Source organism: Myotis daubentonii, chromosome X, assembly GCF_963259705.1.
Source record: "Myotis daubentonii chromosome X, mMyoDau2.1, whole genome shotgun sequence".
NCBI lineage: Eukaryota > Metazoa > Chordata > Mammalia > Chiroptera > Vespertilionidae > Myotis > Myotis daubentonii.
This window is the reverse complement of record NC_081861.1, coordinates 99,535,687-99,563,461: the sequence shown is the minus strand read 5'-3', so window position 1 is coordinate 99,563,461 and position 27,775 is coordinate 99,535,687. Positions and strand designations below refer to the sequence as shown.

General features: G+C 48.0%; 1 protein-coding gene across 5 annotated transcripts; it reads right to left on the bottom strand.

The window, feature by feature from the left end:
* Window positions 1–503: 503 nt before the first annotated feature.
* Window positions 504–26,438, bottom strand: AMER1 (APC membrane recruitment protein 1). 5 transcript variants are annotated; one of them, XR_009450717.1, is made up of 3 exons: window positions 25,999–26,437; window positions 7,045–14,137; window positions 504–2,793 (listed from the first exon to the last, which is right to left on the bottom strand). XR_009450717.1 is itself a non-coding variant. In XM_059679826.1 (3 exons), the coding sequence occupies exon 3, from the start codon at window positions 14,036–14,038 to the stop codon at window positions 10,649–10,651; it is 3,390 nt and encodes a 1,129-aa protein (XP_059535809.1). In that variant the 5' UTR covers window positions 14,039–14,137; window positions 25,261–25,350; window positions 25,841–26,438; the 3' UTR covers window positions 5,993–10,648. The 5 variants fall into 5 exon arrangements, 4 of the variants coding, with proteins under 4 accessions (XP_059535809.1, XP_059535810.1, XP_059535808.1 ...); XM_059679826.1 differs by lacking the exon at window positions 504–2,793 and adding an exon at window positions 25,261–25,350 and having other exon boundaries at window positions 5,993–14,137; window positions 25,841–26,438; XM_059679827.1 differs by lacking the exon at window positions 504–2,793 and adding an exon at window positions 25,261–25,350 and having other exon boundaries at window positions 5,993–14,137; window positions 25,999–26,438.
* Window positions 26,439–27,775: the final 1,337 nt, after the last annotated feature.

The following is a 27,775-nucleotide window of genomic DNA, read 5'->3' as shown; positions in this document are numbered from 1 at the left end:
GTGTCTTGATAGGAATTGCACTGAATCTATAGATTGCTTTGGGTTGTATGGACAAACCAGATCCAGCAATACCTGAAAAGATCATACCCCATGATCAAGTGTGATTTATTCCAGGATATGAGGTTGGTACAATATCCACAAATCAATGAATATGATACACCACATAAACAAAATAAAGATAAAAACCACCTAAGCATATCAATAAATGCAGAAAAAGAATTTTATAAAATCCATCACCCATTTATGATTTTTTAAGATATATTTTATTGATTTTTTTTATAGAGAGGGAAGGAGAGGGATAGAAAGTTAGAAACATCGATGAGAGAGAAACATTGATCAGCTGCCTCCTGCACACCCCCTACTGGAGATGTGCCCGCAACCAAGGTACATGCCCTTGACCGGAATCGAACCTGGGACCCTTCAGTCTGCAGGCCAACACTCTATCCACTGAGCCAAACCAGTTAAGGCTATTTTATGATTTTTTTAAAAAAAAACCTCTCAGCAAAGGGGGAATAGAGGGAACATACCTCAATATAACAAATGTCATATATGACAAACCCACAGCCAACATCATACTTGATGGGCAAAAATTACAAGCATTTCTCTTAAGATTGGGAACAAAAAGGGATGTCTGCTTTCATCACTCTTATTCAGCCTAGTACTGGAAGTCCTAGCCACAGCAATCAGACAAGAAAAAGAAATAAAAGGCATCCAAATTGGAAAGGAAGAAGTAAAACTGTCATTATATGCAGGTGACATGATACTGTATATAGAGAACCCTAAAGATTTCACACAAAAAACAAAAACAAAACAAAACAAAAAACTGCTAGAACTGATCAATGAACTCAGTAAAGTAACAAGGTACAAAATAAATATTCAGAAATCAGTTGCATTTTTATACACCAATAATGAACTATCAGAAAGGAAAACTAAGTAAACAATCCCATTTATAATCGCTTCAAAATATACCTGGGAATAAATTTAACCAGGTAATGTAAAGGACCTGTACTTGGAAAATTACAAGACACTGAAGAAAGAAATTGAAGAAGACACAAAGAAGCGAAAGCATACACCATGTCCATGGATAGGAAGAATTAATATGATTGACCACTCTATTTTAAGTTGCAATCTTCTGTCTCTCCTTCCTTCATTTTTCCCCGTTGTACCATCACTATCTGACATACTATGTCTTTTACTGATTTATTTTGGTTATTATCTGCCCTCCGAAAATAATCCTAATGAGTATAGGGTTTTTATCTCTCTTGTTCACTGCTGCACCCTCAGCAACTAGAAAATAACCTGGCATATAAATGTACTTAATATTTGTTAAGTCACAGAATATCTCTCCTGTCGTATCCAAAAGGGCTGTTATAGGGCAAAGAGTGTAGACAGCAGACAAAATCTATGTGGTTCCCAGGGACTAAGCTAGGCTAATTGCAGCTCAATGTAAGAAGAGATATCTTATGCCAGTGAAGGCAAGCAGGAACAAGACAGACAGCATAGGACTAATGTAAGCATCAAAGGGGGAGGATCTAAAAAGGATTTAAGCCTGAGATTCTATGTTCTCCAACCTTCTCATTTATAGGTGAAGAAACTGAAGCTCTACGAAATTACCTGTTTTTTCATCAGTTACAGGCAAATCAGGGACTAGGATTTTGGTGTCCTGAAATCTAGGACAGTGAAATCATTTAATAGGCAGTATTTTTGTGGTGGTGTAATTTCTGTAAGTGTTCATGTTTGTTTGTGCTTGTTGTCCATCTATGCTCTGCCCCCATTCTTTTGCTCCATGGAAATAACCAGACTCTTGATAGACTTCTTGCAAGAGGGATTTCAGTGTAGAAAAACAGAAGCAGGCTGACGCCACTGAATCTATCATTCTTTTATAAAAACCTGAAATCCCCACTGAGAAGATACTGTCATAAAGAAAAAGAATGAGCCTTTGGAAAGGCCTGAGAGAGAAAATGAAGAGAGATTCCCAACATTCCCAGCCCCATCTGGAAAGGAAGAGCTCTTGAGTGTAGGGCAGAAGGAACTCAAGCTCTACTCACAGAAGTGCTTCAAAGATGGAGAGGAGATGGCTCTAATGTACCCAGAGGGAGGCAAAATCTAAGTCATCATGGCTTTCAGCTTTTCCTCCCATACTGACGGCATGGAAAATGAGAATCTCAATGGTGACTGTTATAAATATTAGTTGTCTTTGCCCTAATTTCTGAGTAGCACAAGCACTCCCTAGATTCCAGTGCCACTCTTAGGAGATCCCAGTCATAAATAACATAGAATTTTCTGCTTTCCTGTTAGGATGAGAAATTTGGAGCCAGAGGTCAAGGGGTAGGGAGTGCTGGGTGAAAAAGTGAAGGGATTAAGGAGAAACAAAACCTCATACACATACAACAGTATGATCATTACCAGAGGGAAGGGGGTGGTTTGAGGAGGCAGGAGAGGGGAAAGGGGGATAAATGGTGATGGAGAGAAATACGACTTGGGGTGGTGAACACACAATGCAACATACCAACAATGTATTATAGAATTGTATACCTTAAACCTACATAGTTTTATTAAGCAATGCCACCCAAATAAATTCAATTAGAAAAATAAAATAAATAAAATAGCCCTGGCCAGTGTGGCTCAGTTGACTGGGTGTCATCTCGTTCACCGAAAGGTTGCTGATTCAATTCCTGGTCAGGACATATGGCCAGGTTGCAAGCTCGATCCCTGGTAGGGGACTTGCTGGGGATTGTAGGGGATTTCCACTCTCACATTGAAATTTCTCTCTCTTCCTCTTCCTTCCTCTTGCTAAACAAAGAAACAAACAACTAAATAAAATGCAAATAGCAAAAAAACAACAAACTTACTTTAAAGAAAACAAACAAGGATTCCAGTCAAGATGCTGGCATAGGTAAATGTGGTAGTAGCATCCTCCCACAAACACATCAAAATTACACCTAAACCACTGAAAAACCATCATTCAGAACTACCTGAAATCTGGCTGAATGAAAACCCTACAACTAGAGAATTAAAGAAGAAGCCACAGTGAGACTGATAGGAGGGGTGGAAATGTGTAGCTTTTTTTTTTAATCAGAAGAGCTATCTCAGCTGGGGAGGTCTCCTGTGAGGAGCAAGAGGTCCCAGCCCCACACTAGACCACTAAGCACAGGGTTCCAGTGCTGGGAAATAACGTTCCCGTAACTTCAGGCTGTAAAAACCAGCGGGGAATATGGCTGAGTGACACATTCTTGCAAGAAGGATTTTACAGTGTAGAAAGCAGAAGCAGGCTTTCTATACAGAAAAGTCACACAGAGGCTGCTGGTGTCCCAGGCAGTTCCTTATAAAGGACCCATTCACAGACTTACTTGGACTCACTCCCTCTGAGCTCCAGCACTGGGGCAGAAGCTTGAAAGGATCCAGAGACATATGGGGAGAAACTAAATTATCTGGCATCAAGGCCAGAACTGGGGACAGCTTTCTCCCAGACAAAAGTACTGGTAGAGGTCATTGTTCTTTTGCTGAGACCTCCCTGCCACAGTGCTGACAGGCAGTCACCATATCTGAGTCTCCATCAACCTGATCTACATGTTCTCCTGGCCCTGGTTACTCCCTGAGACCCCACTCCACCCAATATGTACCCCACCTAAACTATTTGCAGTGGCTTTTTCCATATGAATGGCCATCCTAGCTCAGGCTTCAGACTTTTCTAAAATCTCTCAAACAAACAGCAGTTGGCCTCAGTGTGCCCTGTATCTCTCAGTAAGTGGGCCCAGGCCTGGCATTAGCAGCAGCCTGCCTTGGTTCACAGCTTGGCCTCTCCCGGGCACCTCCAAGCACAACACTAGTAGCAGCCATCTGCAGATCACTCTGTGGCTTATGCTAGGTGGTCCCAGGCATGGCATAGGCAGTAGCTGACTTTGCACCTCTCAGGGGGCCCCAGAACCAGTACACCCAATGGTCAGCTTCAGGCTGCTGCTAGAGGCATTGCTGGCATTCACACCCTAGCACCCATAATGTACAACTAACCAGCAGTCTTACTCAAGTGCAATGGAAAAGCAGGAAATCTGGAGCCCAGTGATCTGGCTGTGAACTTTGGCAAGGGTCTTAAGCTAACTGAGGCTCAGTTTTCTCATCTAAAAATGCAGGTAACAATGTCAACCTCATAGAGTTAAGAACTACAGATGATAATGTTAAAGTGTATACTGCCTGGAACATATCAATGATATTATTCATTCTGCACTTGGAGAATTATTAGCAGAAATCTTTCTCTTCCACCACCTTTTCCATCCCAACCTGCCCACCCTCTTTCTCTCATTCTGACTTGCAGTCAATGTTCTATATTACCATAAGCAAGTCATTTCACTTCTCCATGCCCTTATTTCCTCATTTGTAAAGCAGAGTTAAAATCATCTGCTTTGCTCACCTTTTTCAGGGGCCTTTTAGGTGAAAATAGAGATTGTCGACTTGAAAGTGATACCCTCAGGTCACTTGCACTTATTGACTAGGTGTTGCTCCTAGAAACCATGAAGCACAGTCTGTATCTAGGAATTATCTAGGGAGAGAACACAGTCAGTAGGGTCCCAAGCCCAGTCATGATGGGGGCAATGGAAACTAGCAACTTTCCCACAAGACCCTCCAAAAGGCTTTCACAAAGGTCTCTTATCTGCTGAGTTTACATCTGCTGTAACAGAAACTGAGAATCAAGGCAACCCATTTGCTAAGCACAATCCCAGCCCTCAGATGGACCAGCAATGGAGCTGACTGTGGTTGTTTTCTTGATGATCTAAAGAAGGTCTTAAGAAGTTTCCTCCACCAATGCCCCTTTCAGCTTTGCAAAGGACTCCCTTGGTGGCCACCAGTCACAGAAGAACAGGAGGCACTCTTACCCCTCAGCTCGTCCAGCAGGCCCAATGTATTAGTCATGTGGGGTACCACAAAAAAAGAACTCCACTCAGGCCAAATGAGTCAGAATCAGGGTGGACAATAGGTAGCTGAAAAAGTTTCATTGGTCTGAGTTAGCCCAATCTTCCAACTTGTTTATGGAAACTAGTGTAGTCAAATCTATGTCCATGCCACTCACATATTATTGATAGAGAAACTGAGACTCAGAAGGAGAAATGATTTGTTCAAGTCTCCATTGATTAATGAGGGGGAAAAATTAAGGCATAAACCCAGGCTTCCCTGATTCCAGAATTTCAAATGGATGTAATAAGACACCCCAGAAAGTGTTGCTCCAGAAGATCCCAAAGCAAACCTGACTTTCTTCTTTCTTCCATGAGCAGGCCATGGTAGAGTATTCAATTTCTATAAGCTATCAACTCCCCTCCCAGGTGGTTCTCTTGATAATTTGATTTATTTTGGCTTTGTTTGACTCATGAGGTCCTGGAGGCCATCAAGCTTCTTTGCTAGTCTGGGAAGGGGCCCCAGCCCTCGAATTGTGTCTGTGGCAGCACTGTCCACAGCACTTTCAAGCAGCTGCTATTTCAGGCCTTCTGGCTTTGACATGGCAATTAGGTGGAACTCAAGAAAGCCCACCATCAGGTGTCAGACACCCTTGCTTATCAGGGGCCAAAGACAAGAATCTAGATTAGAGAAACCAAAGCCATTAGCACAATCACCTTCTCCTGGTTGATGGCACAGGTATGGCTTCTTGATGATCTAAGGAAGGACATGATCCCAAGGTGACTGGGTTATTACTATGGTACACCTCTGGTGCCTACCAGATGAGATGCCCTCCAATAAGGGGCAGAAGCCACGTGCTCCCCACTCAGCCCCATGGCTGAATAGGTGAGGCAAGCAGCTGCCTGGCCAGCCTCTCATCTCTGTCCATAGCCTGGTGAAGGATGCCATTCTTATAGCTTGCCTGAAAGACCCACCATTAGACACATCCTTTTGATGGGGTCATCAGTAGGAGGTTCACCTCCTTGCTGCCTCTATTTCTCTTTAAGGAAAAAGCCAGAAACTATGGGACACAGGCATGCTGCTATGAAAAAAAAACACACAAGAATGCACTTTAGTGACTGGGGGGGGGGGGTCCCTCTTGAACCCAGTTTATTAGCATTCAGCAAAAAGAAGTATATGTTGTTACAAACAGGAAGTTCATAAAGATATCCAGATGTCAGTGAGAATTAGGATTGGAGAGGTCACAATCCAAGTGACTCCGTGATGTCTCAGGAATAGAGAAGGGGAAGCTAGGGCACATCTAGAGGCCATGCTCCCCTTTCTGCACTGTGAGGAGAAGACCTCTTATATCTGGGGGTGGGATTTACTGCAGTTCCTAATTTCTTCCCTCTGTCCCCCAGCCATTTTATTTAACATGAGCTAAATATACATTCCTGGTTTCTTCCCTCCCACCCCACCCCAGTATACAGCAGGGAAAATAAGCACCAATAGTAAACAGGAATAATTAAAGCCCCACCTCTCAGTAAGCCCAACCTTTATACATATACATGCCATATGAACTTTCTTCTTTGGAGTGACTATAGGATAAAAACGTGGGGATCAGGCCAGTAAACCATCACCCTGACAGTCACTATTTCCCAAAGTACCATCCATGTCTGAGCTGGAGGAGGGGAGGGGAACAGGAATGGTGGTAAGGGAAGAGATTCCCCCAAAGCAGCATGAGGGGTCAAGCAGGTCCCCAATGTCTCTTCTGGGTGAATGTCCCAATCAACTGAGCTCCTGGTAAGTCCTATGCAAGGGTTTCCTCAATAAGATGGCTAATTCTTGATGCTTCAAACATCACTGCCATCTGTCTCCCCCAACTTCTTGTGGAGACAGGATGTGGTTGAAACCCTCTGCTCTCCCCAATGAGTGGAGAATATTCCTGTCCCCAAAATGTTCCTTTGGAGAAACTCAACATGACAAACAGTACAACATGGGCACTCTTGTTTCAAAACAAAAGCACAGAGCATAAAGAGTAAAAAAGAGAGAGTGAGGCAAAGACATGAGTACTTTTAGGTCTACAAAGAGGAAAGGGGCAGGGTCCAAAAGGAAAATAAAATAAAATAAAGCCATAAAACACTCCTGGTTCCACATGCCTGGCATTTGTCTCAGTACCTGGGCATCTTCTGTTGCCCCTATCATGGAAGGAGGTGATGAACAGTGCGATACATCAGGGCTGGGGAGAGGGGGAGAGTGAGGGCTCTGGGCAGTTGAGATGCCAGCCCTCTGCACAAGCAGCAGCAATTTTTGTGTCATCATTGTTTTGTTTAAAAATGTAAACAGCACCGCTTAAAAATAAATCAGAAAAGAACGACTGATAAACATTGTTTTCCATGATTAAAAATGCAAATAATACAAAAATAGATAATTGACTTTTGAATATATATATATATATATATATATATATATATATATATAATTAAAAACAACTTGAAAGCAACATTGACATGGGTAAACTTGAAGTCTCCCTGCTAATCCCCCCATGCCTCCCTCTAGCAATTGGGTCTGGCCAAGGGCAGGTTGGGTGGTGGCATTGGCAAGGGTGGGTAAGTCGCTGGCAGCAGGATATGGGAAAACATACCCTGCATGTGAGAAGCTACCTTCCTCCTTGGTATAGCACAGAGGAGGGAGACTAGTGTTGACCAAAGCCTTTGGCCCAGGAGACTCATGAACTGGTTGGGCAGAGCAGACCCTATCTGGGCACTAAGGCAGGGCTTCCTCAAAGTGCTAAAGCACTGAGAAACTGACGGCCCTGGAGAGGCCTCCTAGGTGGCCTTGTCTATCGTCACTGGTCCCCAATGAACCAGTCTCTTTTGGGAATTATCACGATCAGAGCTGTCTGGCACTAAATAAGCCTGCTGGGTAGAGAGATGAGGGCAGCCACCTCCACTCAAGTCATATCTTCCCTTGAAGTCTCATCCAAAAGCAGTATCCCAAGACCTTGCAATGCAGACATGGTGTTTGTCTGGTCACAACCTAAGTATGGACTTGACATTGACACCTATATTCAGGGCATATTTGGTGTCAGCCAACAAGCACTTGGGAAGAGGCCTGGAGCTTGGCTGGCTCTCCCAGGGTCACCCTGCACTGCCATCACATGTCCCTAGCAGGTCTTTCTTCCTCTTCAACCTGCAGCTGGGATTTGGCCAGGAACTACTTAGACCCAGAATGAGATTCTAGAGGAGTCTGCTTCTGTAGCCATGACCTCTAACTTCCCCACTTCTTATAGTGAGGATCCTATCCCTGGGCTGGCCAGGACAGTGAAAAAACTTACAGGCAGCAATGTCCAAACCATAAGCTGCTACTCAGTCCTAGACCCCATTCTGTGGTATGCAAACTTCCAAAGCCCAGAAATGTATGCCTGGGCTATGATGGCTCCCATCAGAGGCAGCACCTCTTGCTGCCCTCTTGTCACTGAGGGCAACTCTCAGCCCCTGGCTAAATGCTGAGCACCTAATTTTTCTCTTCCCAGATAGGCTGATGGCCCATTGAGTTCTGGAGGCTGGTGATGGCTCTATTACCTGCTGTGGCTGCCACAGTCCACATTCAGTCAAGAGCTTGAGCTGCCCTAAAGCACAAGCAGAGACAGAGGAGGCAAGTGGTGGGTTTTCCCCTATTGTAAAGGCATTTGGTGAGTGTTTACTTCCTGCCAAACAGTCAGGTCAATTTCAGCCCCATCTTCCTAGGGAAACTTTGGTGAAAGGACAGGTTGGAATTTGGGCACTTCTCTGCTGGAATGCTGTGCTTGGTGTGAGGAGGGCCTTCCTCACCCTATTTCACTCTCCAGCTCCATAACTGATACATTTCTTCATGATGCAAAGTCAGCCTAGAGAGCTGGTCTGGGTCCCTTGTGTGGTAGTGTTTAATGCCATGCAAACTTATGTGATGCTTCTAGGGGTACAGCTACTACCAGCCAAGCCTGATTTGTGGGGAGGGGCACTGGGCCAACCCCAATCTGAGAAATGGTGACAAAGACCAGTACAAACATATCTCCTGGCAAAGGAGCAATTTGTGCAAAGTCACCTTTGGGACTGGAGGGGAGAAGGCAATGGCATCTATTCACAAGCCAAATTACCATCTCAGGAGCCCTGTTGACCTCTTCTCTTAACAGGCAAGGAAATGGGGAGGGGTAAGTGCAAGAACAGGAGTGGCCATGGGAGGAGCAAGGATCATAATTTGGGTCAACACATCCAGACAAAATATGTTCCATATGCTATTTCCAATAAAGAAATTTAAAAGGAACCCTCTCATATTGGTGATTGAGAGGCTGAGCCTGGTAAGATTAGCCTGTTGCAATGTCTTCCTGGCAGGACTTTTCCCCACCAGTATTTCTAAGCTAGTTTAACATTAGAATTGTGTGGATGCAGGAGAAAAGAGGGTGCATTCATTCCATAAAAGGCTGCAACTGCCATCTAAATGAGCATCCTGAAGCTTGGCAGAGTGAGGGCAGATCACAGTCTTTCCTATCAAGAAGCCTGGTCCTTTGATGATGCTAAGGACTTAGATAATTGGAAAATGAAAATTCTTGAGTCCAGAACAACAGCCTAGATGTCTTTGTTATCCGTTCTTGGGAGTGCTGTCCAGAGCCTCTTTACAGCATATAAATGAATGGGTGGGCAAGGCATAAGGAACTTTTTGTGTTTTGTGGGGGAAATTTTCCCTTCTAAGAAGCTGGGTTGCCTCGAGCTCTGCAAAATCTGAAATCCTCTTTCCCACTGAATAGGACAAATGGACCTCCATTTCCTATCCTTCCCCTGGAACCTGCAAAAACCCTAACTCCTATAGCCAAGCCTAATTTAGGCTGCTTCTCTTCTCATATCTCAATTAAAATAATGTATTCTTTGTGATGAAATTATGAAAATTTCCTTTGGAGGAAAAAAAGAACCAAAATTTAAAAGCACCTGCAACTTTGGAAGTCACAAGCTTAAGAGAGGAAAAAGAAAAAAATCCTATCATTCCAGAGCTCAAAACTTACAGCAGTGTCTATAATAGAAGCCCTATTTTGTCTTCTGTTTGCAACTGGATTAATTTGATCACTCCATTAAGGGGATTAGCATTTTTTTTCTTCATCCCAAGCTATGGCAGGCCAGATTTAAAGGCCCCATCTGGTTATGATGCCAAAGTCCACAGCAGTAAGCAGTGAAATATATGCTACATGATCCTTTCTAAGGACAGCTAGCTGGGACAAATAGATTATAGTCATTTGATATAATAGTGGCAGCTATGCCAAGACAGGATGGAGTGGGGGTGGAGAGGGTCTGTACCATAATTTCACATTGCTAACAGCAAACAAGCCCCCTGTCCCCACATAGAAGGCAGTGCAAATCTGGCTGTTCATCATTCACTGGGTAGTGGGGTGGCAGGGGGCACTAAGGGTTCAGCCTCTGTCAAGGATGCATGCTATATATAAACTCACTAACTTGGCAACTGGAATAGGCACAAAATTACAGCATCCCAAACCTTACATGGGTCACAAGAAGAAACCCTGAAAGCAAAAATTGGAGCACAGCAGCAGCACCCTCCTGGGGCAGATATACTGAGCTGAATGTGGCCACAGATGGCAGAAGAGGGAAGTGGGAAAATGAAGGTGAAAACTCATAGGAGTTTTTCTTGGCCAAAAGGATTTTCAACCCCCACCCTCAAACCCCTCTGCCCAATCCCTGATCCCCATTCCCATGCTCAGGCCCCATGCGCCCACTCCAGAATTGATGATGACTGCTCAGCTAGGTTTCCATTCTGGTGGAGAGGCACAATGCTCAGCCTTCTCCTTTGACAGATCAAGGCTGGAAGCCCCATAGTGAATGGGCTGAGGATGCAGAGGTTCAGGCTGGATCCTGGGCAGCTGAGGGATGCCATGGGTAATGCCCACAGGCTTGACCTGGGGTAGAGGGCTGGAACTGAAGCCTCCAGAACTGGAGGAGTAACTGGGCTCATCAGCAGACAGAAGCTTATCTCGAGGCCTGGCCCTTACACTTTGGGAGGCCTGTGGCTGGAGCTTATAACAAGGGCCCATGGGAAGGGGTAGGTGCGAAGGCCGAGCTAGTTGAGGCCCAGATTCCCCGGCTGCCCTTGACTCTGGCTCTGATACTGACAGCAATACTGACATAGCCACAGGAGGTACGCAACAGGCTGCTTGCCTATATGGAGACTGGCTAGAAGGCCCATCCAACTGGCTGGTACTTATCCAGGCAGGGGCTGTCTCCACTGGGAGAGGACAGGGAGCCCAGGAAGGCCAGTCATAGGCCCCGGGAGGTTCAGTATAGAGGGACAAGGGGCTGTCTCTGCCCCATTCTTCCTCGTCTTCTTCATCTGAATCTTCCTGTTGAGCCTGAAGCTCATCGGGGTCCACGTAGCCCTGGGCAAGGTGGGAATTGGATAGTTCCTGCTCCAGGGTCTCTGCAGTATCAAGGGAGCGACTCCTCCTGTTGAGGGCCATGGCAGCAGGTGGGGGTCGTGGGTGCATGCCAGGCAGTCCCAAGTATCGAGGGAGACTACTCACACCCCAGGGCAGACCTTGGTAGAATCGGCTGCGGTAGTTGTTAAAGGCATGTTTCTGGTAGTAGCCCAGTTCAAAAGCTTCCAAAGAGGCTGCAAGGTCCTCATCATTGTGTAATTCAGGATTCTCTTCACATTTGCCTTCCCCATCCCGTTCTACATCAGCAATGTCAAAAGTCACCATGGGGGGCAGCTCAGGGAGGTTTTGAGTAAAGGATGAGTCAGAGTCAGAGCTACAGGACATGCTGGAAAAGAGGTTCCCATTGCTGGTGAACTCCACAAGGGCTTGTGAGAAACTCACAGTGGCATTCCCTTCCTTCTCAACCTCTTCTTCCTCTGGCTCTTCAGGGGGTGAATAAGTAGGGTAGGCCCTCCTGGGAGATCCTCCAAAATTTGCTTCTTGCATGTCTGGCTCAAACATAGCATCACTCTGGAAGAGCTGCATCAGGCAGGTACTTTGATCTTTCTTGGAGCAGGTTCCCTCAAAACGCTTCTCCAGAGGACGGAAGTCCCTCCAGTCTGGCTCGCTGCTTGCAGTGGTAGGGAAAGCTGACGTGGTTCCTCGGTGTGAAGTCTGAGAAGCCCCTGATGCCCCTACCACCAGGCCCATCACTGATGGGCCTAAAGGTCTCATCTGATACTCCATAATGGGCTTCTCTTGCCGTACCTGGAGCTGTCTGACTTGGGCCTCTCGATCACGAGCCTTTCGGGCCTGGGCCTCCCTAGCACAGGCCTCTCGGGCACAAGCCTCCCTGGCATAGGACTCTCGGGCTCGGGCCACTCTCACATGAGCTTCCTGGGTATGGGCTTCTCGGGCATGAGCCTCCCTTGCATGAGTTTCTTGGGTATAGGCCTCCCTGGTGTGTGCCTCCCGGGCCTCTTGGGCTTCGAGCTGCTCCCGCCGAAGTTCCCAATACAACAACTGCTTCTGTATGGTCACTAGCCGTTCCTCTTCTGTCTCCATTGTCCCAGGTGGCCGAGAAGAAGAAAAGGGCTCAATGTTCAAGAAGGGGTCAAATATCTCAGAGCTGCGACCATGGAGGTCATAAAGGCAGTCATCCCCAGGTGGGGAGTTCTCAAGACTATCATCTGGCTCATAGAATTCATAGAGGGCATCTCCACTGTAGCTGTCTCGGGGCAGGCAATCCCTGCGGATAAGCCCCAGAGCCTCCCCTGAGTCATCCTCAAATCCAGGTGTGGTTGAATCATAATATCCCTCATCACTATTGGGGGCAGATTCTTGCTGGTCACTCTGAGGAGTCAAAAGGTCTCCAGGAGCTAGGCAAGGATAAGACCGAACTGGGTCAAACAGCATGTAGCCCTGGTGGCCTGGTGAAATGGTGGGATGGTAGCCCAGATTCATATTGGGTCTTGGGTACATCTGAGCACTTGCCCACAGATATTCTAAGTCATCATCTTCTGCTTTGACTTCTTCTTCCTCCTCCTCTAATTCAACATCCTCTTCCTCCTCTTCTTCCTCATCATCATCATCTGGCAAGGCCATCTCCTCCCCACCTCCTTGATAGGTAACCAGGCAAGAACTTCGCTTGGTCCCATCTCGGTTGGCCCTCTGGCCTCCAGAGGCCATGCTGTCTGTCATACTGTCCATGTCCTGCTCTGCTATGATGTCACCACAACCTGTCAGTGAGTCAAAACTTTTAAGGGATGTGACATCTCCAAAGAAGAGGCTCAGTTGGTCCCCAACAGGGCCATTGAGTAGATTTATATCCCCTACCAGCACCTTCTCCCCTGTTTCTAAGCTCTGAGGCTCTTCTGGGACACTTGCTTCAGGGGCAGGCTTGGACTCCAAGAGTTCTGAGGCACAGACCCCCATTGGTTGCTCTGGATTTTTACAGGTTGTCTTCTCAGTGGCTGCTGGAGAAAGCTCTGATGCTGAATAAACTTTTGGTCCAGGGGCATCTTGGGGTTTGGAATTTTCCTTTCTTGGGTCTTGAAGGGTTTCCTCAGCATGGGACAGAAGGGCTGAGCTCACGTTCCCATGAGGCCTGGCTCTGGCCTCCTCAGGTCCCTTGGCTCCTGGCTCACTTTGCTCAGCACCAGAGACCTTATTCTTCCGGTGACGGCGAATACTGCTGAAAAAACCTTTCAGGCCTTTCTTTGGCTTGGTCACAGAGGAAACCTTTTCAACCCCAGCTTTCTCTATGGCTCCAGCCACAGACATCTTGCATTTGGAACCTGTCTCCAAAGCCCCATGGGCACTCTGAGAACTGGGAAGTTGGCAGGGTGACTCAGGCAAAGGTAAGGAGAGGCCAGTTCCTTCACTGACAATGTCTTCTTGGCTACGGGCTGCTTCACTCAAGCCATCATGGGTCCTGCTCTTGCTAATACCCTTCTTGGAGCTGCTTTTCCCAGAACCTTTGCTCCGTCCCCCTCCAAAGAAACTAGGCAGGGTACAGATGCCCTTCTTGCCACCAAAGAGTTTCATGGCAGTTTTCTTCAGCCTACCTGGGCCAGATGAGGGTGGCTCTGACCCTGGCCCTTCTGTTGTCTCAGCTGCCTTGTTCTTGGCTCCTTTCTCTGACCCTTGGTTCTGGGTATCCACAGAGGCTGCTGCTCCCTTGGCCTGAGTAGCTTCATCTTTTCGGGTCTCCATGGTGATGGGGACAACTCAGGTATGTTCAGCTGAAAATGCAGCCTTCTGGCTTCTGGGCACTATTATAACATCATCAGTCAGGAAGCATCATAGTTGGGCCTGGAAGAGATAAGATAAAAACAGAGACACAGTATTGGTGAGCAAGCATCCAGGCAGAGTTTGTTTTCACAGGTGTCTGTGGTTTCAGACTTGAGTGGAACCAGAAAGAAAGAGAAAATGCAGGGCAAAACTTAATGCACTCCATGTGCTTGGCTTGCTGCCCCAACCTCCTCTGGGCCTCAAGACAGCAAAGCCCTACAGTGAGCAACAGGCAGTCATCACCCCTACCCTCTTTCACTGAGCAGGGGAACTGCAGATGTGAGAAAGGCCCAGTGGTGCTAGTGGATGTGGGAGGAGTTATCAAAGGGAGTATGTTAGGGAGAGGCAGAAAAGGCAAGAGGTAGGTCAGCTCTGATGACATAGAATTTTTGAAAAGCATCTGGCAAAAATAGCTCATTGAGTCCTCACTGAGCTCTGCGCAGTCCAGGCATCGAGTTCACATTAGCCCAGACTCTCACTGACATTTTTCCTGGGGCAGGAAAGACAAGTATACCTGAAGTTTCACCTTGTCTTCGCAGGCTCCCTAAACTGCTGGCAGGACCATGCTCCATGACCTTCAGAAACCCAGAGTAGGAGCCTCACAGACTCACATTCCAGAACTGCAATCCAGGATCTGCTAAGAATGCATGGTGGCCTTGAAACAAGGAATTCTCTGGGCTTCAGTATCCTCTTCCCAAGAAGCCTAGCAATATCGCCCCCATAGTGGTTATCTGTGGGGTAGGTCTAGGTCAGATTCTGTTGACTGTCCTGCTGGGAAGAGATTTTAATATGGCCCTTAGTCACTGGAACCCCAAATTCTACTTTAGAACCATGAGGCAGACTATTTCTTCTCTATTCTTCTCATTATTTTGGCCCCCATGTAGCTCCTCCATGTATAAAGGGAACTCCTTGAAGGCACAACTCCATATGAGTCATATTCCTGGCCTGGGAATCAGGCTCTCAACATGTATTTAAATAAGTAAACCTAGTGCAAGGCACAACTTTCTGGTCTAGGCTCACAATCCTCAAAACGTCCAAATTCTAGAGATGGAATAAAAAGAAGGGGAAAAACCTACCACCTACCCCTAGCTACAACACACGTTGCCCCTCCAGGACTGATGTATTCACTCCAGTCACTACAGCTGGGCAGTGGCTGGATCAGTGAGCAGTCTGCTAAAACCCAGTAACCCTTCCCTGAAAAGTCCCTCACCACTATGTCCCTCCTCTGTAAGTAGCCGTTAGCAGACAGGGAGCCACGATAAGGGAAGAGAGGCAGAACAGCTGCTGGGAGCCAGAGAGAGAGGTAAGCACCACTTGAAGTAGAAGCAGCTGTCTAATACATCATCCCTGTGATTGATTGCTACCATAATAAGAGTCATGCATTCACCTCCAGTGGGAGACAGTGGACCAGCACTGGGGGTGGAGAGAGCCTCTGACCTCATTAGAGGACCCCTCCTGGAGCCTTGATCCTGTTTGGCAAACACTAATTTTTTTAAAATATATTTTATTGATTTTTTACAGAGAGGAAGGGAGAGAGATAGAGAGTCAGAAACATCGATGAGAGAGAAACATCGACCAGCCGCCTCCTGCACATCCCCCACCGGGGATGTGCCCGCAACCCAGGTACATGCCCTTGACCGGAATCGAACCTGGGACCTTTCCGTCCGCAGGCTGACGCTCTATCCACTGAGCCAAACCGGTTTCGGCACAAACACTAATTTTGTACCTTGAGCCTTGCTTGGCTTGATTTGAATCATCAGTGTGATCAGGCTTCCATCAGGGGCACTCTGCAGAACTGAATACTAAACTTGGAGCAAGATAATGTCTGGCTATGCAGAAAATAAAAGAGAAAAAAAATTCATCTGATACCCTCTCTGCAGAAATTTGTATTGCCATCTGCTCAGGTTAGGGTATTTTTCCTGTGTGACATATTTTTACGTGACATTGTTCCAGTTTAATCCTGCAACTGAAAGCCCCAGTACATAGTGCAGCCCCCATCCTGCAATACATAATCATACATACACACACAATGACCCAAGAGACCTGACCCCAGGGTCTGATGGGTGTAGGGGCCCTATCATATATTTGATCCCCCTACTTCCCAAAGCAAAACCATCTGTTTTTACCTCAGCCCTGAAATTACTGTCATTATGGTGTGGGAATGAGAGATGGGGTGGCAATAGTGCAGTTGTTTGTGAAACTGTATTCCCCTTTGTGGAATTCATGAAACAAACCTCTACTAACATTGGTAAGTGATAGACATTGAGCACAGTAATGCAAGGCGAGACAAGAAGGGGGAACCCCTAGCCCTTGCTTTTGGGAAATTCCTATGCAAACTGGTAGAGAAATCTATATGTAACAATCTGAAAGCACAGCATGATACAGGCCTTAAGGAAAAGCCCTTATTATTTCTTAAGCTTTGGTGGAAGGTTATAATTCTTCATACCTTGTTATCATATCCCAGGATAAATTTGAAAGGCAAAAAGACAGACCCTGGGCTCAGAAAAGCTACACTGAAGAGAAGACATTCAATAAGAGTAGAAATGGCAGTGATTTAGGGGGAGATATGGGTGAGACTAGTAAGTTTGAATTGGCATCAAGGAAGACCACAGGCCAAGTGAAAAATAGTATGGGCCTAGATTTCCTTGTGAATCAAAGGCTGAATTGTCCTGCTGGGTTTAGGGCCATGGGGCAGTCCCTTTGACCTTCTGCTGCCCTTATTGCTGTGCTCCATTGGGGTAGAGGCCAGCCCACTGTTCTCTATATTGTCCTCTTCCCTGCCACAGGCATCTGTAGTATGTTTTGAAAGTAACCATGGGCCACAGACTGGTGTCCAGGCAATGCTAGGGGATCCTGAATAGGCCAAGGCAACCTCTGTGAAGTGGAGATCAAACCAGCTCTCCTATCTATCCCCCCTCATCTACCCAGTCCACTGCAGTGGTGTGGGGATTAAATGGGATAATGGACACCAAAAGCACTTTATAAACTGTAAAGTACAGTGCAAATGAGAAAGACCGGCATTTCTGATATTATTACCACCTTCCTGGTCAGGGCCCAGTTACTTAGGAAGTAGCAGACCATGTGTAAAAGGCCACTCCTTTGGGAGAGTCATTTACTGAAGGGAGCCTGAGGGACCACCTGTCTTGGCCCTCACTGAGGAGGAGCCAGGTGTGAGGGGATTTTAAAGACCTGTCTGGATTTGTACAAAGTCCTCTCCTAAGGGCAGTTTTAAAAACCCTGTGATTGTGTAGTGGGAATGAGTGAACTAGGCAGGATTGTGTCCTGGGACTGAGATTCCCACCCTCTAGCTTCAGGCCTTCTTCCTAAGAGGCCCAAGGTTGTCTTTGCTGGCAAGAGCCAGCCTTGAAATTGTGCTATCTCTCATTTCCCTGCCTAGTTCTTCTCAGGGCCATGTACTCCCCATAGCCACTCACAATGTCTCTGTCTGCTTTCCTCCAAGACAGTAAGACAGTAGGTGGCAGTAATGACTCATAGCTGGTAGCCTCCTAACCCAGTCCCACCTATCCCCTTTGGCTCCTTGCTACTTTCCTTGCTACCCCTCCAGGTCCTAATGCTGTCCCTCAATGGGCTATGCTGTCTTTACTTAGGGCCATACAGTTCAATGTCCAGGGGAGTGAAGTGGGTCAGAAGGCAACAGGGACAGCAAGAGACAGATTTTGCAGATTCCCCAGGCTGGGACTGACTCCCATCTTGGTTCCTGCCAAGAAAGTGGTCCTGCCAAACACAGGGCCTGTAACGCTTAGGTTTTTCAACCTGTGTGGCTGTCTAAATTTCAGGTAGACTGTTGGGTTAAGGGAACCCTCTAAGGTTAGTTTGTGGCCCCAGACAAGAGCTATTTGCTGCAGCTGCTGCTGTCATGGCAGGGAGTGGGCTATGCCCATCTCTGCTCCCAGGGCCAGCTTCAGTCCATTCTGGGACCAGTGGAAGGCTGGCTACTTGCACAGAGCTTCTTCCTTCCCCCTCCTCTCAAAACACAGGCAGAGCACCAACCACAAATCTGCCTCAGGGACCCTTCTTGGTGAGGAGGAAATGGCTGCAGCCTTGCACTTTCCAGCCCAGCTTCCTGGGGCCAGCTCAGCCAACTTAGAGAAGGCTGGGTTCAAGGAAGAAATATGTGGATTTATGCAGTAGCTTCAGAGGCATGGCCTCAATAAGCTACCATTCCTCAAAACTCCTCCAAGCAGTTTTCCTGGGGGCAAGCCCACACTGGGCCCACCCTATCATTGTGCATGGAGATGGGCTGAGGAAGGAATGGAGAGGAATGAGGAAGGAATGGAGCCCTGCCACTGCCCTCAACCCCAGAAACTCAGCCAGTTCTGCACTGTAATCAGTTATGCCTGACCTGGGAGAAATCAGCAGGTTCTTTTAGTTTCCTCAACTGAAAAATGAAGCTATTGAGATGTCTACCTCTTAAAGCTATTGTAAAGAACAAAACCAATGTACATTAAGTATCAAATACAATGCATTATATAGCAGAGGTTAAAAAACATAGCAATGAATTTTTAAAATATTTATTCAAATTATAATTGGACAAATTGTAGCATCAAATCTACCTCAGGCAGGGTTGAGTAGGGTGCTTCCCAAGGCTCTGTGGATAAGTCACCAAACCACCTTGGACCTCAGTTCCCCCAAATGGTAAATGAGGGCAACCTTACAGGAGGCTTTAGTTTCTCTTTTAGCCGAACTTTAATATTTAGGGACCAAAAAGTAGCCCCCAGTCAGCTACTGGCTAACAACTCTGGATTATCTGGGAATTTGACTAGCCCAGGCCAGAAAGGTCAACAATTCAAACTCAGCTAAAGTACCAATATCAAAGGAAATGCAAATTAACAGATATCCTGCACCCAACTCAGGGTACTTACAAGTTTATAAAGTGCTGCCCACTCCCTCACTCACTATTTGCCCTTCTCAGAAATTCCCCTGATGGGGGATGGTAACTCCTTGTCACAGAGAAGGAAACTGCCTAGGCTTGGAAAAAGATTTGCCTAAGGTCATACAGTGGGATAGTGATAGAGCCACACCAGCTCCCAGGCCCCTTGAGTTCCATCCATGACATTCTGTGCTGGCCCCCAATCAAATGAGAAAGACTGAGAGCAAGGATTGTGCAGGAGCACGTCACACAAGAGCCATCATCTCCTCCTCCCCTCTCATTCCTGTCCCAGCCCAGCTGAACCTTTTCTCAGAAACATTTCCAGTTGTCACTGGTTGCCACTGTTTTGGCCCCATCTAGCACATTCCAAAAAGCCTGCTGACCAGAATCCAAGGGCTGCCAACCCAACCAGTGGCCACTCTCCTCATCAGCAACTCCTCCACCCCCACCCTCACTACCAAACCATGACACATGTTCCTTTACTCCGTTTCCCTTGGGAAATAAGCTTGAGGGACCAAAACAAAGATTCAAACAGAAACCTGCCAACTGGGATAAAGATGCAAAATATGAGCTATTGTTTAAAGAAAATGATCTATGAGAATATATGAAACTTAATCACCCATTTCTAAAGTCCACAGACAAGGTCCACTCTCAAAACATTGCTCAGGGCCTGAAGGAAGGGCTGCCTAGCTTGGCACCTTTTGGCAAAGCTGTAAAGGCTGCTGGCAGAGCCCCACCTAAGCTATCCCTGCAATAACCCCTCCACTAATTTTCAGCCTTTCTGTTGAGGGGCACCTCCTCTCAAGAAGGCATCCCACCAACTCTAGAGGCAGCACAGACATCTACTGGACCTCTCTCCCCTGCTCCTACTCATCCACCATCAATCAGTCTCTCAACTGAGTTATTAACATACTCACCCTTGGGTAATTCATTCTGAAAAGCCTCAGCCTGCCCAGTCATCTCTTTGGGATGGACCCTCCTTTATCCTGTATTCACTACATCTAGCACAGAACAGGAGCTCAAACAACACTGGTTCAGAAGAATTCCAATTCAGCAAAAGTTTGTTAGCCCAGAACTAAAATGCCAGCTTTACTCCTTACAGGCTGTGAGGTTTGAGAAAATGGTCTAACCTCTCTGAGACTCAAATACCTTATCTATAAAATGAAGAAAATGCTACCTATTATGCAACGCTGTGGTAAAGATTCAAGATGATAAATGTAAAGGGCAACTGGCTGACTACATACTGAACAGATGTTCAATAAAAGACCCTGGTGATGGAGCTTCTTGCAGCCACTTTTGGACTCTAGCTCCTCAGCTGCTACACCAATCCTCTAAAGATGACACAAGCCTTTTAGCTGGTCTCCCTCTGGTCACACTGCATGCCACAAAGTTGAATTCCTACCCCTTGCCTCCCCGCTTCCATCTCATCCATCCTGCACACCCTTGCCAGATTCAGTTTCTTATAACCCTGATTTTAGCACATCACCCTGCTACTTACCAAATTATTTCACATTGCCTACAAAATTTGGGCCAAACCCCTTTGCCTGACCTTCAGGATTTGCTCTCCCTGCAGCCTCCTCCAGGTTTCCTGGCTTTACTCCTCTGCCCCTTAGGCCCAGCCCCCAATACACAGGGGCTTATTCATTCTGGGAGATATGGTCACCCCAATATCACCTCTCCCAAGAAATGGGCCTTCCTGTGTGTCTTCTTGGTGCCCCAACTTTCTCCTCAAGCTGCTGAGGTTCCCTGCCCAGCTTGCCTGGAACAACAGGAACTCTTCGGGCGACCTACTTGCCACTCCCCTCTCAGGCTCCCAAATCTCCTTAGAGAGGAATGTATCTGAGATGGATGCCTTGCCTGCAGAGTAAGGCTTCCACTACATTAGTACTAACACAGCAATAGTAATACTGGAGACTGGAGATGGGCACCAACCACCCCCATCCCAATTCAGATGAAAAACAAGAGAGCAGTTAACCTTAGGCAAACAGATGTGATGAGGCAGCCAAAGGAAGCCTGCAGAGGAGAAAATAGGCCAAGTGAACAATGGAGACCCCTGACTTTCCTATGTATCCACTCCCACGTACAAACCATAAACTATGTGAGAGGCCAGTTAAGGCAACTGAGGCTTGACAGGGGACCAGGATCAGTGTGTTTTGAGGAAGAAGCCTTGAATTAGGGGACAGTAGCTTTGTGCTTCGGTGTAAATTGGGCAAATATCTTTTTTGTTCTGGGCCTCAGTTTCCCCATCTAGAAACGGAAGATTGGGCCAGGGGTCCACTTGCCCCAGGTTTAGTGAGAAGCTGGGGGAAGGGTAGTTCTGTGCCCACGTTTATAGCACCTGCTGAGTCAGGAGGTTTGATGGGGGCATGTGATTTTGGTGGTCTTAAGCTTCTCTGGGAGGCCTGGATCCCTGGCTCATTGAGCCCAGTCCACCACTTCAAGACCAAGATGCACTGTGGCCCAGCTTTACTTCTCACACCTGTACCCCACAGCTCTACCCAACATAACACTCTTTCAAAATTCACTAGGCCTGTCCTGTGAATATTTTATATTTGTCCAGAGAGGAGAGGTACCACAACAGGTACAGTCCAGCCCTCTTCTCCCCCCCCCACCCCTGAGAAAAGCTGCAGCCCTAATAGGGCAGGCTGAGAAGTGTTGGCTGCAGAAGGGGGCTTAGTATCTGCTTGGAAGCCACAGGGGGGGAAACCTGCAGGAGATGAAAGCTCTACAACAAGAAATGCAGATCAAAGGGTCACAAAGACCCCTGCAACACTATCATGCCTGCCTCTTATTCTACCAAGATTCCTTGAGCCATTTTCACCATTGCCCATATTATTCTCTAATCCCAAAAGGGGAGGTTCAGGGGAGCAATGCACCCTCATTCAGCTGGCACCTGCACTTCTGCAGTGGTCCTGGTTTCCCTCCCTGCCTTGCCAGGGATACACTTACACATACACAGGTTTGAAAAATAAGACCAAGAAAAGGAGATGAAAGGCTCTGTGATTATTTATTCAGAGTACCAAAGTTGGAGGTTGGAGAAATGGTTTAACACATATGAAACCTCCAATGGATTGTTAAGCAGAAGAGCAATGGTGCCAGTTGCCCTCAACTCCACCCCCAACACACACACACACCACAGTTTAAGTATAGCATGAGAGGCTCTGATTAGCTCTGAGAACTTCCTGGCAGCAACATGGGTAAGGTGATACAGGAAGGCAATGAAATACCACCTCTGGGAGTTTTACCTTTATCACCTATCTTATCTGCCTGGACAAGATTCGAAGCAGGGGAACTTATGGAATAACACTGGGAATGCCTTCTTCTAGCCTCAAGTAGCCTATTTGTAAGTGAGGGGGGCTGGAAGCCCCTTTTTCCTTTTTGGTTTTGTAAGCAAGCCAGTGACCTGCCAGGCTTCTGCTATTCTCCTCCTTCCCTTATTCCCCTGGAGCAGCCAGCTGAACAGGGCTGTTCCCTCCTCTACTCCCCCACCACACACACACACACACACACACACACACACACACACACACACACTTTCTAAGAGTGTACATGTAATAGTTCTTAAGGAATTTTTCACACCTCCACTATGCTAGAAGAGAATCATTGGACTGGCAATATCTTCCAACTACTTCCCTCCCCTGAAAGTTTTAACCCCCTTGACAGGCTGCAGACAAAGATCAAGAAGCACAAAAGAGTCATGTTAGGGGAGTAGGGGCTCCCAGATGGGGCCCCCAAGCTAACCCAACACCCCTTCACTCTTGAGGAATGGGTGAGGTGAGGTGAGGTGAGGTGAGGTGAGGTGAGGTGAGGGGTTGGTTAATGAGGTGTGTTTTGAACGGAGGCCATTGGACACAATGGAATAAAGTGGAAATAGCCACTGCACAGGAAGCAGAAGCCTATCCCCCTATTACTAAATGCTGTGTGACCTTAAGCAAGTCCCAGTTACTTTCCAGGGCTCAGGATTCCCATATTTAAGCACTTAAGTCCAAACTGGTACTCCATGAAGGCCTGTATAGTTGGAAGGACGGAGATCAGCAGAGGCCTGAGGGACACTTAGGCTCCACTCCGTTGGTATGTAGGCTCCAGGCTCTCTCCTTCCCCCTCCCCAACCCCCACAAGGCAGAAGGGAGACTGATACGGTTCAACTTCCCTCTAGAGATAGCCAACCCCCCCAGTTCTACTTCCAGATCCAAAGGTGACCTCTTACCTGCCCAACATATGACATGCTTCTAATCTTTGTCTAAGACTCCACACTAAAACCCCAATTTATTATGGCATATTTACACACACACACACACACACACACACACACACACACACCAAAACCTCCTAATTCCCCATTCTTTGATGGTCCCTTTCCCCATGATCAGATCCCCATTCAATACCCTGGCATCTGGGAACCCCCACCACCAGGCACCAAATATCTTGATATCTTAGAGTCATACAATCTCAACCAGAAAATACCCAGTCATCTCACTTAGCCTGCTTGCCAGCAACACCCCTCCTATTCCTAATATTGCTTATACCATTACTCTTTACCTTGCCAAACCCCTCTACTTTCTGGAAGCTTCCTGGGATAATCCTCCTGCATATAAAGATCTCCTATCTCACCATGTTTTGCTTCTAAACTCATGAGCCAGCATCCGAAAGTATGTGTGGTCTGGGGTCTGGACAGTCCAGATCCTGTGCTTGCTGTTGAAGAGATATATCATGATTTTTCTTCTTATAGTTTCAACCCACACCCTTTCTCTATCCTCATTAGGCATATTCAACAAATACCTGAGCCTTGAGTATCATTTCTCTAATCACTTTCATATGGGTCAGGACAAGTGCAAGTTGGAGTGGTAAAGGTCTTCTTGAAAGCTCTACAAAGAAAGCAAGTCCTTCTGGAGCATTTCTTAACTTCTTTGCATTGCTAAGCTTTGATGGGGTTGTGGCAGAGTTCCAGGTTGCATTTACCCCTCTGAGGGGTTATGAAAGAACTCAAGACATCCATGTTATCAGAGACAAAGTAGAGGCAGGGAAACTTAATTATAGTTTGCCTACTATTATAATTTAAGCCCCGAAATGCCCAAGAGACTCAGGCAGCTTGGAAGAGAAGTCATCATGGGTTGCAAGAGACAGGCAGGAAAGGCATTGAGAAGGCCCCAGAGCTAGAGCCAGAGAGGAAAGAGAACTTGGACATGTAGGGTGAGTGAGTTTGGGTATGGGGAAGAGAGTTAAATAGGTTGCATATGTTAGGTGGTTGTTGGTTGGAGGCAGGGCTGAGGGCTGGCCCAGCCCTGGGCTGAAGATGCCCAACTGCAAGTGAGGGGGTTTGTGTTGACACTGGTCAAGGTGGGAGGAGATGAGAGTAGTATGGTACCTGCATTACTTGCAGGTGTCAGAAAAGTACCCAGCTGGCCTTCCTCCCAAATGAGGGATTTACTGGGTCTCATTGTCTCCTCTCAAATGGTTCTCCACCCTCAGAGGTTGGTCAAAGGTCCATAAAGAGCCTGCAAAGCTCCTGGATTGCTCCCTCTTTCCTGCTTCTCAGGAAGGCCTAGAGTCCATTGCCAGAGGCACACCACCTGCAATGACTGGGCAGTGGAAGAATTAGGGAAAGTGCACTGGGGGTGTGGGACCTGCTGGAATCACCAGGTTTGGGGTGGGGATTCCAAAAGCTCAGGACCTTCCACCCACCCATACCCACCCAGATGCAGCAGGCTGCTGCAGAGGGAGGCCTTTTTTTTTTTTTTTTTTTTTTTTTTTTGGTGCAGGACAAGATTTACCTTAACCCTGCAGCCCAGGCCAAGACGAGCCTGGCCAAAAGGAGGCCAGCTCTGCATGGCCAGTACAGATGCCAACTGGGGAGCCTGGACTGTGGCTGCATGGCAGGCACAGCCCCTCCCTCATGGCCAGGGAGCCTAGGCAAAGTCGGTGGTTACCAATGTCAGAAATGTCTGCAGCAGACAATGACAGTGGCCAGGCGGGCTGAATATTTTAAGTAACTGTGAAGTTGGAAGGTTTGGCTGCTTCTCTAGATCTCTCACAACATTCAGACAGTGTTTTCCCTACTACAATAATTGCTTGCTCCGCCTCTGACACAGAAACCCCCTCCCAGCATCGTGCTTATCGTTATTTTTGAACAAGGGAGGCTGGAGAGAAAAAAACGAGGCCAGTGCCTACTCCCCCAACCCCCCAGTCCCCAGGGGAGAGGAGGCTCCGCGAGGGAGGAGACTAAAGGGCCTTGCAGTTCTAACCCAAGGACTACCTTGAGCTGCAGCTCTATTCCGAGGTCCAGGGAGAGCCTGATCGCCAGTCTGCTGTTCCGCCTGTCCCCAGGGGCGGGCGCCAGATGTGCCTAAGAGGCCCAAGAGCAGGGGGCACAGCTGGTTAGGGTCGCGAGGCTGAGCTTCTCAAGGGAAGTGGGCAGCTTACAGACCAAACTGAGCTCCCCCAGAGAGGATGCAAACAGTGTAGATACCCCAATCGGACCTAGGCCAGCGAGTCTGCTGGGTCCACAGAGGGAAGAGGGAGGAGATGCGCAGAGAAGGGGAGGGGAGGGGCAGCAGCCGGCTGCTGGAATGAGCGATACCCATAACCCAGCTGTTCCACCTAATGTGCTGCAACAAAGCTGCAGAGCTCCGGGCCTACAAAAGCACCTCTGGGGGTGCTGGCTGGCCGCTACCCTCCAGGGACTTGCACGGCAGCACGTGCGGGCCTCCTCCCCGCCTCCCAGAGTGCCTGGAGGCAGGGCCGAGGCTAGCCCGCCCGCCTGCCCGCCCTCTTCCCCCACCCCCCACCTCCTTCCACGGTGGCCCACGTCCAAGGGACTTTGTTCTGGCCCTCACCGGACAGTCCTCAAAGCGGATTCCAAAGGGGAGCAGAGAGCGGCCTGGATGCCGACCGGCCCAGCCCTAGAGCTCCTCTCTGGGCGGCCAGACCGGAGCACGCGGGACTGCACCACACCGCGGGCTGGCGGAGCCTCCTGGCTACCCCCACCGCTTACCCAGCCCGGTTCGTTTTCCAAGCCGGTTATTGTCTGCTGCGCCGCCTTGGCCCAGGCTGTATCCTCGGCTGCCGTGGCTGAGAGAGCAGCCACCGCTGCTTCTGCCGCCGCTGTGGCTCCAGTCACCTCCTGCACTGGCTCCCCTTCCCCAGACTCAGGGCAGCTCTCCATGCCCCCCTTCCCCCCAACTCCACAGCCACAGGGTGGGGCGTCCGCGCCCTGATTGGCAGGCGTGTGGTCCAATGGCCAATGTGGGAAGGCGTGCTTTGACCCGCCCACTGTTTTCTCCCTACCTTTCTCTTTAAATGCAAATAAGCCTGAGCTTGGTGTTGGCTGGGGACTAGGAGAGTGCAGAACCCCTCGCTGGGACTCCTCACTCTCGCCCCCAAGCCAGGCTAGTGGCTGCTTGGGACTCCGCGAGCTCCTGGTGCCGGTTCAGCCCCAAAAGGGCTAGCTGGAGCCCTGGAGCTCAGTTTCGGTTTTGTATGAGTCTCATTTCCGTGGTCGCAGTGCAATCCTTCTGTGGCGCCCTGGCTGCCAGCAGGCAATTTATTCCAAACCAAGAGACAGGCGGAGAGAGGCGGGTCGAGTGGCTGGGGAGAGCCAGGGGGAACTGCAGAGCCCTTTGGAACCTCGCCAGGCCCAACCTTAAGGCGTGGAGAAGGCCCCGCAGCCCAGGCTTCCAGGCCGCTGAGAGGAGGGACTCACCTGCCAGGAAAGCCAATTGCAGTGCCCGCGCCCCAGCTTCATCCGCCTCTTCGGCACACCAGGGCCTTTAGGGACCATCTAGGCCAACTTCCACCCGTTTACAAAGGGCCTGCTGCTGCCCAAAGTTGGAGAGGTGCATTCCCAAGGTCACCCAACACAACAGCGACAGGGCAGACTTGGAATTCAGAACTCGGGGCCCCTGCCGTCCAGGGCTGCTTTCACTTTTCTTCTCTGGAGAGATCTGTTTTCACAATTTGACCCTCACCTAAATTTCCCACCTTTCACAGAACTAGAGGGGATTCTCAAGGTCTACAGAGGCCCCCCTCAAACTTTTAATGGTAAGTCAGGCTTTGTACAGTTTCCTGTCCCTGGAAAGTCTGGATATTGAAAACAAAAAAAAAATCTTGTCTGAGCCCAAACTGGAGGTCTCAAGGCTGAGGGCAGACTGAGGAGGCCTGTGGATGTGGCAGGGAGCCAGCCTGAGCTTGGGTCTCTAACTAGCTTGAGGCATTAGTGCCTACCAGGGCCAGGTGAGCTGAGGCAACAAAGAATCCAGTTCTACTACTAGTTCAAGAATATCCAGAAAGCCCAGCCCTAAAAATCTGTGAATGTCTTAAAACAGACGTTATAAACTTATGCACAATAATAGATACAGAGGCAGAGCTGCCTCAAACTGATTGTCAAACTGCAGCAGGGAGGGTTGGGGCGGGCAGGAGGGAGGGGGGTAAGAGATCAACCGAAGGACTTGTATGCATGCATATAAGCATAACCAATGGACATAAGACACTGGGGGATAGGGGAGGCCAGGGGACTGTGAAAGGCTGGGGGGAAAAAGGACACATATGTAATACCCTTTGTAATACTTTAAGCAATAAAACAATTTAAAAAAAAAACAGATGTTGGGGAGGACATGCAGGGGGATTAGATGGCCTGCCATTTTTACATTGTAGGAGGAGTGTTCTCTGCTGCTCTACTGGGTCCTTTCTGACTTGAAAAGATCTGGCTGCTAAGAACAGGAACAAGACAGGGATGCCCATTCTCACCACTCCTGTTCGACATAGTACTGGAA

What these genes read in the sequence shown, in the direction of transcription:
- AMER1 (XM_059679826.1), bottom strand. Translation starts at nt 14,038, where the DNA reads ATGGAGACCCGAAAAGATGAAGCTACTCAGGCCAAGGGAGCAGCAGCC.